General features: G+C 38.5%; 1 protein-coding gene across 6 annotated transcripts in view; it reads right to left on the bottom strand.

Annotated features, from left to right (window-relative positions):
• Nucleotides 1–25,428, bottom strand: part of PARD3B (par-3 family cell polarity regulator beta) — a 438,076-nt gene that overhangs the window by 401,397 nt on the left and 11,251 nt on the right. For all 6 annotated transcript variants that reach the window (XM_068138375.1, XM_068138377.1, XM_068138373.1 and 3 more), the window contains exon 2: nucleotides 9,532–9,633. In XM_068138375.1, the coding sequence (XP_067994476.1) occupies nucleotides 9,532–9,633 (102 nt within the window). The remainder of the gene's footprint in view (nucleotides 1–9,531; nucleotides 9,634–25,428) is intronic.

Genomic DNA, 25,428 nt, shown 5'->3' on the forward strand with positions numbered 1-25,428 from the left:
CACTGAATGGATTCAGTCAAGGGCTTGTAGAAGGCGGTAGCACAGCAGTTACATTTTTCATGCTGCAAAGTTCAGAATATTTTAACATTTCATTTCTTTCAGCTAGATTACTTACTCCTGGATGTCATTTCTTATAACAATGTCATTTCTTACAGCATTTTGCTGAATGCACATTTTAAAGGATTTTTTTAACTTTGGGTTTTTTTGGCTAATTAGCTGAACTTTAGCTACACAGAAGCAGCATTGTATTTTGACCCTCACGTATGTAGTTGCAAATATAAGATTTCTGTTTTGTTTGGTTGGGGTTATTGATCTGTTTTACTTAAATTGTTAAACTATTGTTCCACCTGTCTTTGAAGACAGAACTGAATGCCCTCAAAACTTGAATCTTCAAATTACTATAACAATTTTTACATTGATGCCAACTTTGCAGAGTGATAAGAGTCAACAACAGGAAAGTGTTAATACTGAAAAGAAGCATAGAATCATTAAGGTTGGAAAACATCCTTAATATCAAGTCCAACCACTATCCTAATATTTCCAAACCCACCACTAAAACATGCCCCTAAGCACCACATCTACACATTTTTGTAATGCCTTCACGGATGCAAACTCCACTTCCTCGGGCAGTCTGTTCTAGTGCTTAACACCCTCTCAATGAAGAAATTTTTTCTTATGTCCAGTCTAAACCTCCCCTGACCCATGTGAGGCCATTTCCCCTTGCATTATTGCTTGCTACTTGAAAGAAGAGATCGACACCTAACTCACTATAATCTCCTTTCAGGTAGTTGTAGAGAGCAAGGTCTCCCCTGTGACTTCTTTTCTCCAGAATGGACAATCTCAGTTCCTTTAGCTGCTCCTCATAAGATTATAAGCAGGTTACCAACACAGCCAGCCTTTTAATTCTTTGCAGTAGTTATTTCTAAAGTCCTAGAAAGATGAAGACACATTCTCTTATTCATGCACATTCTCAAAAGCTATTTACAGAACGACAGGGATATCAAAAGGACAATGCTGTTTCCATCCCTACAGCCTTACACACACATCAGTCTCTCCATCTCACAAAGGTAGCACTAACTCATGCCTTAGTTGGCACTTTCAGTATAAGTCTACTCTACTGAAGTAGTCTTTGATTACCTAACTGGAAAAAACAGAACAAAAACCCATTTGCAATCTAAATAGGATAAGGAAAATTATCATGGTAGAATCAGTGTGACTTTTTAAGACCATAATCTAATCTAATTCCCCTGCAATGAGCTAGATCAGGTTGCTCAGAGCCCCATCCAATCTGATCTGGCATGTTTCCATGGATGGGACTTCTACTGCCTCTCTGGGCAACCTGTGTCAGTGTTTCACCAAAAAAAAAAAAAACCACCACCAAAACAAACCACCAAACCCCCAACATAAATAAAAAATTCCCAAGCAAGCACACACAAACTTCCTTCTATCCAGTCCAAATCTCCCCTCTTAGTTTAAAACCATTACCCCTGTCCTTGTTACAACAAGCTCTGCTAAAAAGACAGTCTCCCTATTTCCTATAGACCCTTTTTAAGTACTGAAAGGTGACCACAAAATCTCTCCAGCACCTTCTCTTCTCCAAACTGATTATCCCTAACTCTCTCAGCCTCCAAAGTATGTTATAAATAAACCACTAAGTGGAAGCATTTAAGGGTTCAGCTTATTTTATAGCAAGATAACCCACTAAATTATCTTCCTATGGAAAGGTTACATTATTTTCATAATGCACATCACTCCCTTGGTCAATATTAACATGTGTGCTTAATATGCTCTTAAGCATCAACACATGCATACACAATTCCAAATATTTATTGGAAAGGAAACATCAAGGAAAATCATTAAAGACAAGTGTCTTACACCACATTATGATTATACAAAGATACTAACATTCTTTTCATCAGAAAGTCCATCAACACACCATTTCTGAACAGCCACACTTAAAATTACCTCACTCCATCCCTCTCATTGTTTAAGGAACACAAACACAAACAGCTTCAGTAATCAGACCACCAATTAGCTACAGTACTTAGTTCCCAGATGACAAAACACATTTTCAGGTCAAGAGAAAGTGTTAGAGTTGTACAGCAGAATTCTCTCCAAAAAACAAGTAACCACATCCCAAACCTGTCTGCTGCATGCTTTGTGGTTTTTTTTTCCACTGCACAATACAAATCATAGAGTGATCAACACACAAATCAGAAAAGGACAAGTTTCCCATTTACTTGTATTTTAACATCAAAAATATTAACTCCAGAATCCCCATTTTAGCATTTAAATAGACTTATTCCAAAACTATCAGGAATTTATTAGTGTCACAGCTCCACTGTCACAGTTAACTGGGGGGGGGGGAAGGGGGGGGCTGTTTGTTTAGTGTGGGTTTTTTTTGTTTTGGTTTGGGTTTTGTTGTTGGGTTTTTTTTAATCTGAAAAAACATAGCAGCATACTTATCACAAATGTAAAAACTCGGATGGTCACCGATGCTCAAAGAAAGAGTTCACAGTTCAGAAACATTATACTGGGAAAAAAAAAAGTTCAGCATTCATCTGGGAAGAATGCTCATAACCACATCTTTTACTTTTAAATGAGGTAGAGCTGAAATAAGTAACCCGTACAATATGTTCCAAGACAATATGTATTTTAAGCAAAATTACATTATACAGCACTAAATATGCAAAGGCTTATAGTTTTTTTCTATGATAAACAGGAAGTTAATTTATGCATGAAGGCACTGTGTTATGGCTCTAAATCTACAAAACTGAATGTTCTTTAATAAGCTAAGCAACATTTGACCAGGTGTCTGTTCTTAAGGCGACGAACTTATCTTGAAGCGCGTTGCTAGACCTGAAGTTTATTACAGGAATCCTTCCAGTAACCAGAAGCGCATGATAGTGTAATTGCACACCCTGGAATGTAATACCACACTTAAAAAATGGTTATTTTAATGATTGCACTAATGAGTTCTGAACTTCCAACCTATGTGCATACAGTTTTGTAATTACACAGCTTGAAATCCTCATCAGCAAATCCAAATGCTTCTGAAATCCGAATCATTTTATAATCTTGAATAATGCATAGCGCCTCTGCAGCAAGAAATTAAAACAAATTTCATAAAAATGCAAAGCCCCATAATCTGCATTCTAAAAGAAACTGCATTACTGAAATAAAGTATTGCTTAGTAAGTACTAATGATGGTGATTTCCACCCCTCACCTGCTTGGTACTCACAGTTCACTTCAAAAACAAACAGGCTAACCCCTAACAAGATTTCCTTTTAGATATGTATCTATATATACAGATGCACACACACACTCACAGCATACCCTACTGCACAAGAGTAAAATCAGACATCTGATTCCTAAACAAGTAATGGCTCAAAATGGCAGAAACCCTTTTCTTCTTGAAAAGTGTGAAAATGTTGTGTGTTTTGTTTTGTGTATTTTTAACAGGCAGCAGCTTGACTGGCTTGCATATTTTTTAACACAAAACCAAAACTCCATCTCAGTTCATTCAAAGGGACAGCAAACCAAGGTCTCCAATCTTTCCATAAGAATGTCTTCCATCCCCAATCCCTTTCTTCATTTGTATTTAAACTACAGGTAAAGCCTAGATAAACCCAGTTTTCCAGCAAGTATAGGTACTGTTCTTTCAAACAAGTTAAAAAGCTTGTGACTCAAGATGAGGGGAAAAGCCATCACCAAAATCAGTGCAAAAGGATAGATACTTATTTTGAGTCAAGATTTTCTTGTGTCTCACATCTCCACATTGTAAGATAAATGTAGTATTCACAATACAACCCTTCCAATACTTCCCTTCCTTGTAGATATATGATGCATTGCTCATTACCAGACATCTGCAGAACGCTTACACTAGGACTTCCTTGAAAGAACATGAAGGTTACATGAAGGTTTTATTCACACTAGTGTTTTGTCTTTGTATCTTCATTGCCCAGAACTAGGTACCAAGTAAGTAAACAAATACTGTCAGCAGTAACAATTTCATATCCCAATAACACTGATTAAGAGACATTACAAATGAAATCTCTTACTAATTATTTATACAAGGAAGAAACAGAATACTCTAAATATAGCAGATAACATCACTGTATCATGCTTTTGGAAGTTGTAAACTTGTTATTCAGAATCAAAGTTAAATCCATTTTAATTTTCCCAATTTAGGGTTTGAAAGAAGAAGGAATTATTAGCTATCATTTTCCTAATCAAATTTTAAGATTTCCACTCATCTTTAGGTTCTTGTTACAAAACATGAATGCAAAGTTATATGCTGTATGGAAGAGTTAGAGACAAGTATCTCCACATATTCTGGCACAGACCCCCACCACAGCCAGAAAAATGAGAAAAACATTAAAACCAAATCAAAGAACAGCCGCCCTTACACACCAGTTTTACCAAATGTCTGCAACGCTATTTTGTTAACTAATCCTCATTTTATCTTACTAGCACAAAGGAGAGAAAAACAAAAATCAGCTGCCTCTGGACAACAGTTCTCAAACATGGCAATCAAAGTTACAGAAGTGTAACTCAGATTGTTCCAGAAACAAAAAGTATCAGAAGTTTGAAGTGTGAATTTCCTGTAAAAAGTTTCACAGTAAAAGCACACACATAAAACCAGTAATTTGGCCACTGCATTAACCAAACAAATGTCACAAAACATTCACAGAATCACAGAATATTATGGGTTGGAAGGGACCTCAAAAGATCTTCTGGTCCAATCCCCCTGACAGAGCAGGATCACCTAGAGTGGGTCACACAGGTACACATCCTGGCAGTTTTGAATGTCTCCAGAGAAGTTAACTCCACAACAAGCCTGCTACAGTGCTATGTCACCCTCATAGTGAAAAAGTTTTTCTTTATATTCATATGCAACCTACTATGCTCCTACGCCCTTGTCCCATCACTGGACATCACTGAGAAGAGCCTGGCTCTGTCCTCCTGACACTCCCCCTTCACATATTTATAAACATTAATGAGGTCACCCCTCAGTCTTTTCCAAGCTAAAGAGACCCAAATCCCTCAGCCTTGCTTCATAAAGATGATGTTCCACTCCATCTTTGTGGCTCTGCACTGGATTCTTTCAAGGAGTTTCATGAGGTCCTTCTTGAACTGAGGGGCCCAGAACTGGACAAAATATTCCAGATGCTGCCTCACAAGAGCAGAGTAGAGGGGGAGAAAAACCTCTCTTTATCTACCAGGACTCTGTAGGACTGTTGTCTACCAGGACTGCCAGTTCTTTTTCCCCAGACCTGCTCTCCAACAGGTCAGTCCCCAACCTATACTGGTCCATGGGGTTGGTCTTTCCCAAGACTCTACACTTGTCCTTATTATTATTTTTTATTAAGTTTCTCCCAGCCCAACTCTCCAGCCTGTCCAGGTCTCCCTGAAAGGCAGCACAGTCTTCAGGTGTGTCAGCCACTCCTCCCAGTTTTGAGTCATCAGCAAACCTGCTGACAGTGCACTCCATTCCCTCATCCAGGTCGTTGATTAATATATATTGAATAGTACTTGTCCCAGTACCGATCCCTGAGGGACTCCACTAGATACAAGCTTCCAACTAGATTCTGTACCATAGTCCAGAGCAACACTCACCACCTTTTTGAGAGAGAAAAAAAATAAAATAAAATCTATAATTTGGTACAGATTTAAGGAAAAGTACAGCATGTGAGCAATAATACACCAAACTGAACTATCCTGTACAGCAGCACACTTAAAATGTTACCTCACCATTAAATGAAACTAATAATACTAAATTGCTTTCTGTGCTACCAGACATCTCTCTTACATGCTTACTCTCACATCAAAGTGAATTTTCATATTTTTTTTAAAAACTTCTCCAGGGGAAAGTTAAATATTATGCAACAACTTGTAGAGCAGTCTACATAAAAACCTACTGTAAGCATAGGTAAAAAAATTCACGGTTGCTCTGCTTTTCCTAAAAGCTTCTACACTCCTACAGTCTACTGTTGTAAACAAACTGCAGAGTACAAAACTGTTTTGCATACCAGTTATCATAAAATTACAAAACTCTAGAGAAAATACAAAACAGGTCAGTTACACAGAAGTCTAAGAGTTCAAACCATGTTTCTCCAACTTAAGTATGCCTAACTTGCAGGGATCCTGTATTTGAGAATTAAACCATAGAAAGAGATCTGTAAAACGTGATACTTTCAGGCTTAGTGCTGACCCCCAGAAAGTAATTTAAACAAGCCACTGTCCAGACCTCTGCCACTGATTTGCAGGCCTTGACCCTTTTGCTGTATTTTCTCTGCTCCATCCCACTGGAGGGGGGCAGGAAGGAGCAAGCAAGCTGCTGTGTCATGTTTAGTGGCAGCTGAGTGGGCTTAAACCATGACAGAAATTTAAACTTAACTTTTTCTTTAAGCTAAGCAACTTCTAATGTGTTAACACAGGGATTCATTACATTTTGTGTCCCCAGGTGTTTGTATTTGGAAACAAAACAAAATCAACCACCATACATTTAGTCTATTCATTGAAGACATGAGCCAATCCCAGGTTCAAGGGTATGCAATGATATGAAGGAAAATGTTCTGCACTCATCTTTTGCACAGCATAGTAATTTTCATAGATCATTTACAGCTTCAGTATACTAAAAGCAGAAAATGTAACTAGAGTGTTTTTATTCAAATGACAAAACTTGGAGGTTTTAATTAGTTAGATCCATCATTCAGAGTAAATCAGGACACAAGCCACTTGGTAGAGAACAGTGAAAATACACTACACTTTAAAACTATTCAACACTAGCTATGACATTTAATTTGGGCCACAGATTATTGAGGTGGCAGCAGCGAGAGGGGCTCTCATCATGAGAGATTTCCATGACACAAGTTATTAAATACAGGTCTACTAATTTAGACCCATTTTATATGCAAATAGAACAAGCCATCTCTTCCAACAGGCATTTTCAACTATGCTGTCGACAACAATGAATATCATCCACTGTACTGACTATTTGCTGAATTTTTATTAATTGTGTTCAAAAGGAAACAATTAAGTTAAAATAAGCAGAGCTCAAAAACACCACCACTCCCAATAGCAGGCATTTTGCATCCCAGTGTCATAATTTCACAGTGCTGGAAAGTGACAATTCCATCTTTTGCTTTCTCTCAACAACTTCCAGACCACAGCAGCACTTGCTGCTTACCTCCTTAAAAGTCTGTTGTCAAGGACTGTCAAAAACTTTAGAAATTGTAAATAAATTATATCTGATAGGGCTCCACGATTCATTGTTTTGTTGCCACAGTGAAAGAATTTCAATATATTCACACACGTTTTCCTTTGAAAAAACTCTGCTAATTTGGTGCTATCAAAGTAAGATCTTGAGCAGATTATCTCTTTAAAAAGCATTGGCTTGTCTCCTCTGCTACTAAAGAAGAGCCTGAATGTCACCAGTGCCAAATACACCCTTTGTTAAAGGCACTGAGACGAAGGGCAACAGTTACTTTTACAGAGAGTGACTGATTTCATGGCAGACTGCACTACTGGCTTGGATGTATAGGAAAGGATTATTAAGGACAAGCAAGCAACAAAGCCATGGCCTATTCATTTATCACACATACAGACAATCATAAACATAGAGAATCTGTACACACATAAACACACCAAAATTTTTTTATCTATTTAGTAACATTAAATATCAAATTAATTATCAGGTCAATTAGATCTAAATATCTCATCCTCTTTTTGCAGAGCTTAAAGATCTCCTAGTCAATATTCTCAGTGTGTAGCAGCACTGGCAAAGGCTTAAAGCCTATCAGGCCCCAACAAAACTATTAAAAATATTTGGAAGCCTTTATAGGGCTGGTTCTTTGTTATCAGTTCAAACCAAACCTTGCAGTAGGTAGTACAGTCAGCTTACACATGTCATGGTCCAATTCCACTCTCAAATGAAAGGATTTTTGACCTCTAACCAACAGTCCCCTTACATGATCCTCCCCTAGTTTAATCAAAAAACCCCGATTTGTACCTGCAGCTGCTGCTGCTCAGCAAGTCTTACTTATCACAGTTTGATGAAGCCTTCTGAAGAAGATAGCTGTGATGCATCATGTGTAATTGAAACATCACAGGAATAGAAATGAGTCTGCTCTACTCCTAAACCCCACCAGACCACTTTACTAAGATCCCGGTTTTCCAGTGCTTTCTCCTCAAGGCAGCCTCAGAAAATAGAGTCTCACCTAACACAGTTATAACAGAAGATGCTTAAATCCACAGCTATGCTTGGACTAAACATATGCAAACCAGTGACACCCACCAATAAAAAGTAGCAAAGGCTTTGGCAACAAGTTAAAAAGCTGGATGGTTTATCAAATATTCTGCTAACTGCTGTTCATATTTGCCTAAGTTTTCCTGTATCAGTAATTAACTAGAGGAAATCCTGGCTGGACATGTTAATTTTTATTAACTGATGTGACCAGTAATATATTTCCCTTCGATGTATTATCTCAGTTGATGACACCTCATGCTTATGGTGTCATCCTTTATATATTGTATCGCTGTGTCAATGAGCAGAACTCAGTCTCTACTGGAAAAGTCTTGGCATGCTTTATGTACGCTTCCAGTAAATATGAACAAGCAAGAAACACAAATTTGATAAAAAGTACAAAACCAGCATTTTTGTTTGCAATATACAATTTCTATTTGTAAATCATCAAGCCTATGGCACAAAGCTATTTGTCTGAATGGACAGGCATAACTCATGTTTGGATCTGTGGTTTCAAGACACTAGATTTTTTCCCTCACAAAATTGGAAAAATACAGGAAAAAACCCCAATAATATTATAAATATAACCCCTCCTTCTCTATGCTGAAATAAATCACCAATTATTTTCCCAAAACTTAATTTTCCTAATAATAACAAAATAAAATGAAAAGGGGTATCTTTGCAGCTCCCACTTCTCTACCCAAAAAGGACATCTACATTATGTTAATTGAAAGTTAGAGACTCAGAGCTTTTAAAATTAATAACTGGCCTACTTAGACTCTCAGAAGCAAATCATCAGAACTCCTCCTGAAATTTAACACAGCTGAGGCAGCTGTTCTCATCATTGCAGGACTTGTCAATTTTGTCACACATTCAACCATGACATTTGAATGATTAAAAAAAATATTCTAAGTGAGCAAAGAAAATATATTTTAAGTGGCATGAAACAACAAAAAAGGTGCCTTGCAAAACTCACGTTCCTTCACCACTTTATTTTCAAACAGCACTAAAAGAAACACAAGAACTGTTTGAAAAGATTAAGTCCTAAATCAGATGCTGTGCTCCTCTGATAATCTTCATTGCTTTGGTCATATGGAGGATTTTCCACCCCCTTGCAGTTCCACTCCAGAAACAGAGCCATAGCACCTATGGACAAATGTATTTAATTTAACCATATTTAACACTCCCTTTACCTACCAGATGTCCAAGAACTGAGAATGTAGAATTAGTCATTTGAAAAGACATAGCAAACAGAAAAGCAGTGTTTTCATCCAAGCTCTACCTTATCTTTGTCTTCCACAACATCTGCCAGTACATCATCTGGGTCCAGGATTCCTCCATCTGTGTACTCCAGGTGGTGAATATTTACCCAGGAATTTGGATCCTGTAAAACAGATATGAGACTTCTTAACCTCACCTTGCAAGGTTTTAGCACCATTGGACAAAGCATCTATGAAGCCCATTTGCTTCTCACCCATTTTTCCTCTTCAGTCCTGAGGTAGGACCTTGAAGCCACTACCAGAAACCAAAACTAATAAAGCGAATGGAAACTAGTGGCACATGACACTTAACTACAGAACACTTTGCAAATGATATTTGAAATACGTGTTTCCACTTCATTATTATACTTAAATAGTAAAAAATAAGGAGAAATTAAGCTTTTTGTGGTTTACAATAGTTTATAGCTAGACTATTCAAGTTATTATCTGCATGCACGTATAAATATATATATATATGGACATGCAGCACTCCTTACAGTTTCAGGACAGGAGAGGTGTATACATATGTAAAAAACACCCATCATTTTTTCCTGAGGAGGTAGGTCAGGCTAATGTGGCAAAACCCAAACTAATAAAACTAGTTTGTTTTCACAAACAAAGGCTCTCAAATTGCAGTGTTACATTGTGTACCATATTAACAGGGATTGTGCTAGTCTCCCAAAACTAATGCTCTCCTCATATACCATTAACTACTTGAATAACCGGGAGCTGAGCAATCGTTCCACTAACCCTGAAGCCAAAAGGCTCACGAGTGCACTGCTCAATAGCAAATTCTCCTGGACTTGAAATACAAATCAGGGAGCAGACACATTCAAACCATTCCAGCTACCTGTGTGCATGTAACATTCAAGGGGAACAGGCTAAGCGCTAGTTAGGATTGAGTTGCCTATTTCCCATGCTACTCTTCCAACAAGTGGGGAGAGTGCAACAAGCTGGGAGAGGACACAACCAGGATAGCTGACCCCAACAAACCAGAGGGATAATCTACACCAGATGACACACCATGCTCATCAATAAAAGCTGGAGGAAAGAAGGAAGATAAAAGCGGGGAGAAGGGGGGCAGAGTTGTATGTGCAGTTTTTTTATTACCTATTAAGCTGCCTTTATCTCAACCCATGAATTCTCAGCTGTACCCTTATGATTCTCCTCCTCAGCCCACTGGGCAAGGATGTGCAAGCAGCCATGTAGGGCTTAGCTGCCTTAGATTAACCCAAAGCCTTCCTAACCCCTTGTGCTTGTTTGAAGGTTAAGTACATCTACGGTACAGTATGACACAAAGACAATCACCCAATTAAGCACATTAAAGCATCTATATTTGTCATATGCCTATTTAATCTGCAATTTACCTCTAAATAGTTGTTTCATTTGGCACTGAAACCACTCATTTGTGAAACAGCAAATGCTCATTCATTCTAGGTATCAGGTGTTCAAAATTGCCAAATTTAAGAAAAAATCAATTAACACACTTTTGTATCTGCAAAGTGATAAAGTGTTGGCAACTATTACAGTTCAAAGCTCTATGATAAAGTTCATGGTTTAAGCATTGTTACCATAAACACAAAATTCTAAGATGAAAAGGCATAGAAGAAATGTACCTCTGTGCAAGAAGCAAGCACGTTGACTTGCACCAATCTAACTAATGCAGAAACCTCCTGAAACAGTGCCACTTGACTCTACAAATACATCCAGAAAATACTCTCTCAAACTGGAATGCACCAGTAGCTACTGATGTTCCTTCCCCTGAATCTTTTAACTAACTCAACAACGAATGGCATCCATTATTAGTAACATTAAAACAGTATACTTGAAAACCACTCCTCTGAATCAGACAAACGTCTGCAGGTAACCTTTTTTTTGCCTGAAGCTGTATTAAAATCTGTTACATGTGCTATGCCATTTAAGTGTCCTGTAGACAGAATAAATCTGGGAAGTGGGGAAACAACAAACAGCCGATTAGAATACTTTGCTATCAATGTTCACTTCTATTATGATTCAGTATGTGCACCAACCCAGATGAGTCATTGAAAAAGAAAGGAAAAAAGGAGTGCAAAAACTGGACTGTCCCAAGAGAATGCAGTGGGTTCGCAGGAAACAAGCTCAAGACGCATCCACCTTAGACTACATTAAGCTTAACAAAATCCTAACCTTCCTTTTACTTTGGGCCACAACAAATACAGTAATTTAATGGTTTTTTTAGCAGCCACATCAAGGGAAAATAGCCTCTTAAAGCAGTCTCTGAAAGAACAGAAGATGCCATTTCTCAGTCTTGTGGAACAAGTGCAGCCAATGTTAAGATTCTTTAAAAGAAATTAATGACAATTGACACTGAAGTACAACTAAAGTAGAACAGGATCCACAGTATCCTTAGCAGGAAAATATTTCTTAATAGTGTAGGTACTGCTCCCACACACACTATGACTCAGGTGTGCACAACGTGAAGCCACTATGATCTTTTAATATCAAGAGATTCTCCAATTCCAGTAACCACCAGAGACTACAATAAAACTGAACACTTGCAGTTTTGGAAATACAAATCTGAAATTGGCTTCTGTTAACTTGATCAGAACTCCATCTCTGAAAGTTAAAAAGCAACTACCACACAGAGGGAGAGAGAGATGCTTGATGAAGCAAACAGTAACCAGTTCCAGACCACCTTGGTGGAGGAAATTCCCTCTGCACATCACCGAAGTAACAAAAGGTCTTCTGACCAGCAAAATCATTCACTCATTCCAAAGAGATTTCAAAGTCAGAACAATTTTTGTTCTTTGGATGAACTCCAAACACTACCACACGCAGGATACAAAGTCTCATACTAAAAATAAATAAATTAATAAATAATCAAATCTACAAAATCTACACAGGAATTAATTCTGTGGTTATTTAGTCATACCAAGAGTCCAGACAGCTTCAATAAATAAAACATCAGTATTTTAACTAACTTGACATAACAAACAAGCTATTAACTACCAGCAGATGTAGGAGTTGAGTATCTTAACTCATGAACAGCATTTCATCCACACGCGTAGGGGATGGACGGTAACAGCAGGAAAAATAATGTGCACACATCTAACACGTTTTACACATTTAGAGCTCAAAAGGAGTACAATAGGTCTGTACCACATGAAAATGGTACATGCAAAAACAGAATCAAAACTTTCCTCAGAAAGGGATGGTCTTACTTGCAGTCTCTTATGTTTCAATAAACACAACAATTACAAAGACCATCAAGAACACTTCAAGTTTCCATACATTCTAAAGCTGACGGGCAGGAGACTGCATTTCCAAAGCAACAGAGTAACTTTATCAAGTGTATCACTGGAGCTCTGGCAAAACAGACAGCTCTTCTGCTTCTACAATTTCTTCTGGAAGGTCTGAAAGTCAGAACCCAGTAACATCAGTAAGAGGTGGCAGATTGTTGCTATTTAATACAGGCAAAGGGTTGATTCCCAGATTCCAGCTATTTGCTTCAGTGAAATAACACTTATTATCTGGTGGAAGTAGAAAATGCTGGATTTTTATGTCCTCCAAGAATCATCACTGGAACTTCACACATTCAAGAAGAACGAACTTGTTTTGAAAACCAAATGATGAGTCTCTTGCAAAAGTGAAACCCTGAAGGCAGCCTAAAAGCTCTGGATAACACTGGAGTATGATTACTGTCTATCCGTGCTTCTAAATACCCTCCTGTTAGCAGGGTCATTTAAGAGAAAACACATGTTCATGCTCTGTTCCAAAGCACTCCAAAAAGATTCTAATAGTGTAAGTGGGAAGAAGTTCTCTTACAGCTCAGTATGCAATAGTTTAGGTGAGGTATATAACAGAAATATCTAAATATGTAAAGGAAAAGCATGAATAAGTATAATTGATACCAACACTTCCCAAATGAATATTGAACAGTTACTCTAATGTGCGTTTTACCTTAGGGCTGCAAGTCATGTTTGTGTTTAACATCAAGCCACTTAAAAGCTGTTTATCATCATTTCCTTTATGTGTGGGAGAACACTGTAGGAATTACTAAGCAAATATTTACCAAATGTTAAATGAAAGCCAGGTCAGATGAATGCACAAGTGCAATGTAGGCAGAAAAGTGACATCAATTTTAAAAAGTGAGTTTGACATTCATGTTGTGATGGAATCCTAACTTAACTGTTCCCACCTAATGCAACACCTTCAGTGTTCAAATAGTCTAAAACAGGCCTGATAATTCTTCTATGCATTTATTTTCAGACACATGCAAGTGAAAGACTTACCAGTCTGTAATTAAATGGCACTCCCATTCATTTTAAGTTTTATAGATATATGGTGCTTGGTTGCATGGTTTAGTTGAATGGGTGGGTTGGATAATAGGTTGGACGTGATGATCTTGAAGGTCTCTTCCAACCTGGTTTACTCTATTCTATATATTGAAGGTATCAAAATCGTGGAGCTCCATCTTGATTCCTTCTGTTTCAAATTCAAATAGGAAAGTCAGCCTACTTTTCTGAAAACTAAAGCAATATACTTTATAAATGTTGCAGTTACACAGTATATTTCAGGCTGCTAATGAGCAAGAGAATGCTAACAAATTTAAATCCATTTCAGCAGGCCCATCAATAAAATAAGCGACACTACTTAATGATTTTGCAATTATTTATTGTTTGGTGCTGTTGTTTGTTCTGTGCAGAAAGCGCACAATTAAATGCAATCCCTAACCTCAAATTTTTAATTTTAATATGGTAAAGATAGGATGGATTGAAACATTCAGAAGTAGGAATGATTTAGTAGGAGCCATCGCACAATTATTTCTTAGGTTTATATTTCAGAAGTATCTCCACATTATTGCTTCACTAGAGCAAAGAGACTTATGGGAAATATTGTGTGAAAAGGGATGCGTTTGAAAAAAACAGAAATCACACACCCCTGGTGCACATACACAGCAACCGCATAAATGCTAGGTCTAAGTTAGGGGGGTGGATTGGACTCCAGACTATGTTGGTTTTTGTCATTTAGATAGTGTAAAAATAAGACTGAAAAACCCACAATCATGATGTATTTCCTGATTAATTGGATATTTTGATATCAAAAAATGTGGGATAATTTAGGTTAAATGCACTTGCAGTTGAGAAAGCAAATAAAATCCTGGGCTGCATTAAAAGTGTGGGAAAAGATTCTCCCCCTCTACTCTGCTCTTGTGACACCCCACCTGGAGTACTGTGTCCAGCTCAAGGACACAGACCTGTTAGAGGGGGTCCAGAGGAGGGCCACAAAGATGGTCAGAGGGCAGGAGCACCTTTCCCATGAAGAGAGGCTGAGAGAGTTGGGAGTTTTTCAGCCTGGAGAAGAGAAGGCTCTGGGAAGATCTTATAGCAGCCTTCCAGTATTTCCAGGGTGTCTGTAGGATAGCCAAAGAGGGACTTTTTACAAAGGCATGTAGGGACAGGACCACAGATAATGGCTTCAAGCTAGAAAAAGACAGATTTAGATTAGACATTAGGAAGAAAATCTTCCCCATGAGGACATGAGGATGGTGAGGTACCCTCACCTCTTCCTCTCTGGAAACAGATCAATTCACACTAGACATTAGGAGGAAATTCTTCACAATAGGCACTGGAACAGATTGCCCAGCAAAGCTGTGGGGGCTCACACCCTGGAAGTGTTTAAAGCCAGGTTGGATGGGGCCTTAAGCAACCTGGTCTAGTAGATGTCCCTGCCTACAGCAGAAGGGTTGGAACTGTACGACCTTTCTAACCTGAGGTTCTTTCCAACCCAAATAATTCTATGAAGATCAGTAACAGAGAGAGATTAGTTTCAGACTGTATATTGCAATGATATCTATTACCTCTCAATATATAAGAAGCATTTGAAGATTTCTATAAGCATTCTAAGTAAACATGATTTTCATTATCTATAGTCAAATAGCAATGAGTATTAGTTATTCTCAAACCACAACTTGCAGAGCTCAGTACAAAAAATGAGCTGGAGAAGAACAGATGGGTAAGAGAGGTCACAGACTCAATCTTTATCTCTAAATCCTTCTCAAAATTGCTGAATTAGAACAGCCTCTATCATTTTCCTTTGTTTACCATAACCACTTCTAAATAAGCCTGAAGTGGTACTTCTAGTCAGACGGCATTTCAGCTGCCAGCAACCGGGCTGCCAACACCAGCTGTAGCAGAAATGGGAGCTCTTGTTTTACGGGACAACAAACAGTGAGTTCCTGAAACCAATAGCTGACCAGGAAGCAAGCGTTTGCAAACTACCTGCTATCACTGTTGGTTGTTAAAGATGCCTCAATCACAGCAGAGGGATTTCTCAAGAATGACTGAGAGCTAAATGATTATATGTCAGCAACAATGCAAGGTACACACTTGAATAGCCTTACAGCCTAAAAGAAATGAATAAAAATGTATCACACCCCATCCTCCTATCTGACAAAGAGCTATGTTCATACATGTGAAGACAGTTGAAGTAGTACAACTGTATCATTTCTGTAACAATATTGTGTGTTGCAGATATGACATTTTAATGGAATGAAAGCAAACATAAGAAGGCTCTGTAAAAACCAAAGACAAACAGCATTCTTCACAAGAGATTAAGACTGTACCACATGACTACATAATATCACAGAGCCTAGCACTGACCAGATCTAAAATAAGTCTCCCCATATGAAGGCAACCAAGTATAAATTAGGTCTTCTTTTAATAAACTTCCAAAAATAACAGGGAAAACTGAATAAAATTACACAAGACATTTTAAGTTGTTTCTAGCTAGAAATTCAAACACAGCAGAAACTTTCAAGATAATACAAGGAACAGACACATGTTACAGCACACTATGATAGCAAAAAAAAACCCCTCATGTTATTCCCTACTGTTATTGTTTTCCTTCAACAAAACTGAATTTTCTGGCATTAGAAGTGAAAATGCTTCAAGATGCTAAAGAGAAGATAAGAAAAACTTTTATCATTATACCAGCTGAAGTGACACAAATTCTCTCATCAATAATATTCAAGAGAAAGATCTACATTGAGTTCAAAGACAGAAATTAAAGATGAGGTAAGGGCAAAGGAGAGAAGGTACTCTGCTCAGGAAGAACCTCTCATCGGCATCCAGCAATAAACCACAGAAAACACCGAAGGCCATACAGGAGAAATGGTCCTAGGAAGACAACCATAAAAAGGTGCTTCCTAATCTGCCTTCCACACAAAACATAGGGCTATAAAAATAGTTACTTCCAAGCAATCAAACTTCTAAATACATACAAGACAATGTTCTTCACTTTGAACAGTAAATGTAGCAACACTGACCAAACAAGCTTTCAGCCCTGCCACCAAAATATAACTTCATCTCCCTTTCCATAGCATTCACAAATAACATGGTTATTTTCATTTTAGCTGATACAGATACAGACATGTAGCCCTGAAACTGTTCTTTAAGTTTCAGGGTGAAGCACACTAGAAGATTTTTTAAACCTGTTACATTGACAGTGACATTTTGTTTGCATCTGTCAGCTTCCTACCCGGAAAGCATCAGTCAATTAAGAGATCCACCTCAGTTGTAACACTCGTAACTCAGCAAGAGCTGCTCTCTCCTATTTCCTTTCTGCAACAAGAGGTCCAATTAAACAAACTACTTGAGTAAATGCTTTTGAAATTATAGGCTGCATCACAACCCCAACTTATTTAACTAAATAGCTGAAGTAATCCCCCAAAGTTCTTACATGTTTCATCAGGCTGAGACAGGACACTGCTGCCTGCTACACAAGGGGCTCTGAAAGTGAGTTTTTGCCTAATAGAAACTTAAGCAATATTAGATTAATTGTGCCAAGAAAATTAAAAGAACACTGGGTTACAACATAACTGTTGAGCGTGGTATCATCCTGAAAACACTGTCAGATAACTCTTGTCTGAAATTTCTCCATAGTAAATCTGAGCTGAAGCAGGTATTTCTTCTAGAACAATGCAGGCTGCCCTACTATTCATAAGATCTGCTTTTGGACTACAGCATGGGAAGTTAGTCCATGTAAATGAACATCTTTTTATAAAATAATTACATTAGAAATTCTTAGTTTATGTACTTTACACACATACTAGATATGTTTAGGTTCAGTTACTTAATTGTTCAAGACATAATTATGAAAACTTCTGCTTCCCCCAATTTTTTAAAATCACCATTAGATGGGACATAGCCAAATGCTATAGGAAAGAAGTCCTGAGGAGGGGAAAAACAAACAAACAAACAAAAATTAAATAATAATAATAAAAAACCACCAACCCACACAAAAACACAAAGCACACAACTTTACCTAAGGTCACTTTAGAAGTTTGTCTTTGAAGGTGCTGAAAACCTAACATCAAAATGGGTACTCTAATCAGATCAGGTCAATACAGAAGCAGATTTATCTTTGTCACTAAGGTCGAATTTACCTCGACACAACTGCAGTTTTTGTGAAGTCTGCTCACACAGCCCTGATGCCTCTTAAGGATCAGAGTGGAAAGAGCAAAACTAACAAACACAATGCACATCTAAGGCTGGTGGAGTACCAGACTTGTGACAGAAAAACTGTTACTATCTGGGGAGGGGCGAAAAATTCTTCACTTGTTTTCCTTTGTAGTAAAGGGGACTACGGAGTGAAGACAGACATAGCCAACAACCAAAAGGCAGTTTCCTTTTGGAATGAGACTCCGACAGCTAAATGGTCCGTTAATATGCTAAATGGTCCAACAAGTCACCACTCAATCCCTAGTTACCAGACATTCCTTACCTTTAGCCATCTTCAAATTAATATGCTCTGAAAAATTAATAGGACTAGGTACTCATACAACTATAAGTCAAAACACAACAGCCAGGACTGATAACCACTTCTTTCCGTCTCCTTCACCTATCCTCTTCATATTCCCACACACAAAACTTCATTTTGGATGAATAAAATTCAACCTTCTACTAATCTTTTTTGTCCTCTTTCCTTCTCTGATTAATTTTCACAGAAGTTAACAGATTCTGGTTTTCCTGAGTAGATAGAAAAATGTTTACAAGTTATAATAGCTACCTCCTTACAGCAAGACAGGCTTAAATATCAGAAAGGTTCCATCTTGGCCAGTCTCTCAAGGTGAGGATGCTTGCTACAAGCAATCTGACATACAAGTTATATACACTCCACCATAATTTCAGTTCTGCTTTTTAAAGAGGTCCTAGTTCACATTTTAAGATAATGATCCTATTTTGAGCTACTGGAAGACAAACAGTAAGACACAAAACACACTTAAAGCTCTTGAGAGGTTATAAATCATGGAAAAGGGACACAGTTTGCTCTGCCTGAGTCACTTGACTTCTGCATACTGCAGGTCAGAGCAGAATGGAAGGACAGTGAATATCTTCTGTCCCTCAGAATCTGAATGTGCAAAGAGGGACTAGAATATTTCTTGCATTTTAGCCATTTTTAAATGATTATGCTTTGAGAAATTAATAGGACTATGTACTAGTAAATAGAAAGTTTTTAATTTTTCACAAGGCAGGGAAAACAGTTATTAATTTTACTTAATGAACTGTCACTAAAGAGCAGAAGAACACATTGGTTTATCCTGGCAGTTAAATATGCAAGGGAAAAAAGTACTGTACACTAGGCTCTTGGTTCAAGATACAAATGGAAGAATGAAAGTGTAAGATGACCTTAAATTACAAACTAAGAATATCCCTTGGCTCATCAAGCCCATTGGACTAGACTGCTTACCCAAGATAGAAACAATAGAAACACAAAAGACTTTCATATCCCAAGTTTTTCATGTCAAATATTACCTACAATATTCAGAGTCATATTGCTACACTGTTAAGCAGACTGCTACACAGCTACAGACACTTGGCAAACAATTAGCACTGAATCCGGCTTTCAGTTTGAGATCTGAAGGTAACACTGGGAGGTTGAGGGACCAGTGATGATTACTTAAAATCCAATTTAAAAGTGAGCACACAGAACTATAAGCTAATTCTTAAGATGGCCACCCACTATGCACACAGAAACGAGAAAGAAGATTAAGAAAATAAGTAAGGCATATGAACAAGACTACTGCATTTGAAAACAAAAGCCCAGTTTAGGTGACAGAACATTATTATTTTGCCAATGAAAACAAAAAAGATACCTTGAATTAAAAAATTCACACTGGCTGGAAATTCACACAACTCAGTTTGTAACAAACTCAGCACTGAAGTCTATCAGATCTTGAACAACAAATGATAAATGACTCAGCATCTACAATAGGAGCAGGCACCACTTCAGTACTGCATCTAGAAACTATCTAAGATAATTTTATTTACAACTGTTTGGGCCCTCCTTTGATAAAATGATTAATGTATTTGCAGCTGACACTGCTGACACTGTCAAAGGTGACAGAGTAACAGCAGTTTCCCAACTCGCAAAAAAACATGTAGGATGATGCAGATCAGCCATGCTGAAATCCTGCAAAGCCTTGTAACATGAACTGAGCTTTAGACAAAGCTCAAGGAAAAAAAAAAAAAGTTTGAAAGTTTAAAAAGTAATGCTGGCAAATATTTGCACAATATTACATAGTGGGCATTATTATGAAATCTCTTACATTCTGTTATACTAATATAGAATAGACCAGACCAGGTTGGAAGCGACCTTCAAGATCATCGTGTCCAACCTATCAACCAGTTTTCTTCCTACAAGACCTAGCAACATCCTTAAACATTCTATGGGTTGCCTTCCCTTTCTTCCAAAGATGATACACCCTCTTTTTTTCACTTAGTTCTTTTAGAAGTTCATTGCTCATCCAGGCTGGCCATCTGCCCTGGTGGCTCATCTTCCAGCACATTGGAACAGCCTGTTCCTGCGCCTTCAAGAGTTCTTCCTTGAAGCAGGTCCAGCTCTCCTGGACCCCTTTGTTTTTAAGGGCTGTTTCCCAAGGAACCTTCTGAGTTAGTTCCTTGAGTAACCTGAAGTCTGCCCTCCAGAAGTCCAGAGTGGAGGTCTTCTTGCTGCCCCTCTTAGCCTGCCTGAATACTGAAAATTCAATTATCTCATGGTCACTGGCCCCTAAACACCCTCTGACCACCACATCACCCACCAGCCCTTCCCTGTTGGTGAAGAGGAGGTCAAGCATAGCCTTACCCCTGGTAGGCTCACGCAGCACCTGGGATAAGAAGCTGTGTTGAGATCCCAGCAGATGTCAGGCAGGTTGAAGTCACCCATGAGAACAAGGTCATGCGATCTTGAGACAGCCTTAAGCTGCCTATAGAATGCTTCATCAACATCTTCCTCCTGGTTGGGTGGTCTATAACAGCCTCCAACCAGGATGTCTGCCCTGCTGGTCTTCCCTCTAATTCTCACCCACAAGCACTGAACCTGATCATCCCTGATCTCCAGCTCAATGGCATCTAGTGTCTCCCTGATGTACAGGGCCACCCCTCCACCCCTTCTTCCTTGCTTGTCTCTCCTGAAGAGCCTGTAGCCATTAATTGCAGCGCTCCAGTCATGCAAGTCGTCCCACCACATCTCTGTGATGGCAACTACATCATAACTTTCCTGCTGCAACAAGCCTTCCAGCTCCTCTTGTTTGTTTATATTTGTATTACCACAGCACGATATTGGTAAGTTTCAGTATTTGACTTCTGAGATGCAGCAAACACTTGGTGAATAGCTCAAATGACCCCTACCTCTAATTGTATTGGCAGAACCAAGTGATGGAACTGCATGATACCCAACCAAGGACAGTTCTTTCACTCATGAAATAAACTTCCACCTTTACCTAAATGAAAATAGAATAGAATAAATCAGGTTGGAAGAGACCTTCAAGATCATCATGTCCAACCTATCATCCAACACCACCTAATCAACTAAACCATGGCACCAAGCACCCCATCAAGTCTCTTCCTAAACACCTCCAGTGTGCAGTGACTCCACCACCTCCCCGGGCAGCACATTCCAATGGGCAATCACTCTCTCTATGAAGAACTACTTCCTAACATCCAGCCTAAACCTCCCCTGGTGCAGCCTGAGACTGTGTCCTCTTGTTCTAGTGCTGGTTGCCTGGGAGAAGAGACCAGCCCCCACCTGTCTATAACCTCCCTTCAGGTACTTGTAGAGAGCATTAAGGTCTCCCCTGAGCCTCCTCTTCTCTAGGCTGAGCAATCCCAGCTCCCTCAGCCTCTCCTCATAGGGCTTGTGCTCCAAACCCCTTACCAGCTTTGCTGCCCTCCTCTGGATATGTTCCAGCAAGTCAACATCTTTCCTAAACTGAGGGGCCCAGAACTGGACGCAGGACTCAAGGTGCGGCCTAACCAGTATTGAGTACAGGGGCAGAATGACCTCCCTGCTCCTGCTGGCCACACTGTTCTTGATGCAGGCCAGGATGCCATTGGCCCTCTTGGCTGCCTGGGCACACTGCTGGCTCATGTTCAGCTTACCATCAACCAGCACCCCCAGGTCCCTTTCTGCAGAAGATGCCAAAATTAACACATCACCATCTACGCCTAACCACATCTCAATAAGTGGATTTTGGCCAGATAGAAGACAACAAAGAAGAAAATTGGTTTATTCACTCTTTCATTGAAAATTAATACCACTAGTGTACAGAAGAGTTTTCCCCCTCCGCCTTATCCTGAAATGCAAAAAGAATTGTTTTCCCCCACTTTATTAAGTACCTTCCAGGAAACAGAATCACAAAAGTTGGGAAGGAATAGCTTCAGAAATTTACAGGAAAAGAGAAGGCAGTAAAGCAAAATAAATCATCTATTAGCTGTTCTACAGGAAGTAGAGCGTTCAGCCCAAACACGGAAGTTGACACCCCAGGTACACGTTCCAGCTACTGTTCTGTAGCAGCTTTCACCAATGCTCTGACCAGGAATTTCTTTCCTGAGCGTGCAGAACGGCCACATGGTAACTGCCCTTGCACAATTTTAATCCAGCCAGTACAACTCCACAAGAAACCTCAAATGAAAACAAAAGCTGTTAAGCAAACTTGATTAAATGCTGTATTTGCATATATTTTACAACAGTCCTTAGATGCCGTTACAACCTTTATTTTCATCTGCAGTTTGAAGCTCACACAAGCAAGTCCAATTTAGCTACTTTATTCTTTCTCTTTGGGCTCCACAACTCTATTGACATATGTTGGCTCCACATATTACCCCATGCTCAAGCACCTACAGAAGTAAGACTTCACTGTAAAATTAAACAAAGACTTGATAGAAATGCCTACAACAAACAGGACATAGCTATTACTCTCAAGAATGCTAAAGGCTAACCAGGTACAGGAATGCTTTATCACAACACCCTATCAGTAGTGTAATATTGCATGTTCCAGTGTAATGTTACCTTCTCATTTATAGGGGGATGATTAGATCTCAGTTGTCGACTCACACAAACATTGGTAGAGAGTCGGTAAGTTCAGTCACAACGTGCTGAAGGATTTTCAGCAAAGTAATTGGATCTACTTTCATTGAAATTTGTCATTACATGCCATGCCTCAAAGCAAACAAGCACATGAAATGAAGCAGCTCCTTCTCTTTTATAAATGGCTACTAAGTAAGGAAATAGCCATTTGAAGGTAACAGAGGGGAAAAAAAATAACACCACAATTCTCTGGTATAATGGTCACATAAAGCAAGTTATTTGGCCTTCTAGAAGAACCTGCCACAGCTTTCGCTGCAGTATTAGAGGTATCTTTTACAATAACCATGAATTAAGGCTCCAAAATAAACAACAACAAAAAGATAACAGCTTGAAAATTCATTAAGTGAGCTTTAGCAAGACTAAAACAATATTAAACAGTTCCATCATTAAATTGCAGCTTGTACCTTGACTATTAACTCTCATTTGTCTAAAACCATCATGTAGAAACTATAATAATTCACATTCAGTTAAAAAATGAAGTATTTTTTGTTTCCCAATTAAAGGAAATTCTTTCCCACAAAAGTCTCCTGTCTGTGATTCTATCAAACTTCCCGCCCAGACTGCAGAAAAACATTTTTCACTAACAACAACAAAAAAAGTAGTATGAAACTTATCATGCATAAGATCTTTCAGAACTAAAATAACATTTTGAAGAATGTTAATCCACCCAACCTATTTCAAACGAACCACTGTCTGTAAAATGGTATATGAAGCTATGACCTGCACTGTCAAGCCTGCTTATGAACACTAACATCCTGGATTTTGCTATACCATTGAGCCGGGTGAGGTTTTCCCCTCTAAAATTCCTATTGATAAGCCAAACAGTTAATCTCTAAACACACAATACATAAAAGGGAACATCTCAGACCAGAAGAATGGAAGACACCACCACCACAGCATTCACATGTGAATGACAGCTAAACACATCAAGCATTCAGCTATCTGGAACGAAGCTGGTGTTTTTTTTCATATTGTGTAGTCTCAAACCTTTAAGGCAAGAGTCAGAGGCTGACCAAGACTTCCACTTAGCGAGATGCTCATTTCATATCTACAGCCATCAATGAACTGCACTATGAACAATAAGCCAGACTCCTCCACTTTCATTGAGTTCAAAAGATGGTAAGACACAACCAAGACAAACAACGTAACATACATCTTGCAGTATATACACATTTGAAACATCTGAAGTTACCAAAAACAACCTACTTAATGTTGTCCCAGTGTCTTTGACTATGGCTTATTTAATACAATGATGATAGCAATGACTGTGGATTTTGTTCTTCTGGACAGGAAAGAACACAATGGCAACATACATGGCTGCAAAATTCATGATATAGAAAAACCCAAGTAGGCATTCAGCCTCTATTCAGAGTTAAATCTCAGTGAACATTATTGCAGTGAAACAAAAAAAATCTTGCAAGCACAGCTAACAGATATCTGGGATAAGGAGAGAGGAGAAAGGTAATACAGCCTTAACTTCAGCACTATATTTTTCATACTATGTGCAAAGTCTAATAAGAAAAAGCACACTGAATACACAAAAGCATTTTAATTTCTCACCGCAATTACTGCCCCACAACACACAAAATCCAATTTAAATGGTAGATGGCCTAAATCAACACTTTTCCAGACTCAAGGATGAAGGGGTCAACACTAACTTACTCCCATCTGATCCATCTTACTTCAAGTCAAAGTATGCAACAAGGATAAGAGCTTACAGCAATTATTGTTGACAGTTTTGAAAAATTACTGGATTGAATACAACAATAACCATGTGGAGGAAAAAAAAAAACCTCAGAAGTAATCAATTTAAAATGCACAGGCCATGAGTGTTCTTCCAAGCTTTTCTGAGTTGAGTATTGTGAACAAAAACTAATTCTTAACTTTTGTTATTTGTATAGCCAGTGGAGTGGTTTCTATGAGGGTTTTTCAGGTAAAGTTAATACCTCCTGTCAGTCAGCAGCCGAATGAGAGCTATCCCAATAGCTGTTCCTGAAACATTAATACAGAAGACTTCTCTGGATTTTCAAGTGCTAATCTTGCCTAACATAAAGGAGTCATCATTTATCACTGACAGGACAGACTCCACTATTAGATTTTAACTGTTTTAGCCAAGACAAACATCTACCTTTTTCAAAAAATAATATCTACCTTCCTTTTTCACAGCAGTCCAAACAATGCCTGCTACTACTATGCAAACACTGTTTTTTCCCTATGCACGATGTCAAAATGTTAACGAACCATCTTTTTGTTACTCAACACAACTATTTCAGATTTCCACTCTTCAGAGAATTTTCTTCTTGTAAATTATAATGCCAGGGAATCCAGACACATTTATTCAGAATACTTTCTCTACAACCAGCAGGCAAAAATTAATTGTGAATTGGAGCGAGTATGTTTTTCAAAAGAGCCTAATTCAGTGGGAGCTGAGCGTGTTAAATGCTTTCAGTCCTCGAAAAACTTCAGCAAGTTTTTCTTCCCCACAAAAGACACTGGAAGATTCAATTCAAGGG

This window comes from Melanerpes formicivorus, unplaced genomic scaffold (genome assembly GCF_026170545.1).
Source record: "Melanerpes formicivorus ecotype bairdi unplaced genomic scaffold, bMelFor1.0.p_v2 SCAF_5, whole genome shotgun sequence".
NCBI classification, from domain to species: Eukaryota; Metazoa; Chordata; class Aves; order Piciformes; family Picidae; genus Melanerpes; species Melanerpes formicivorus.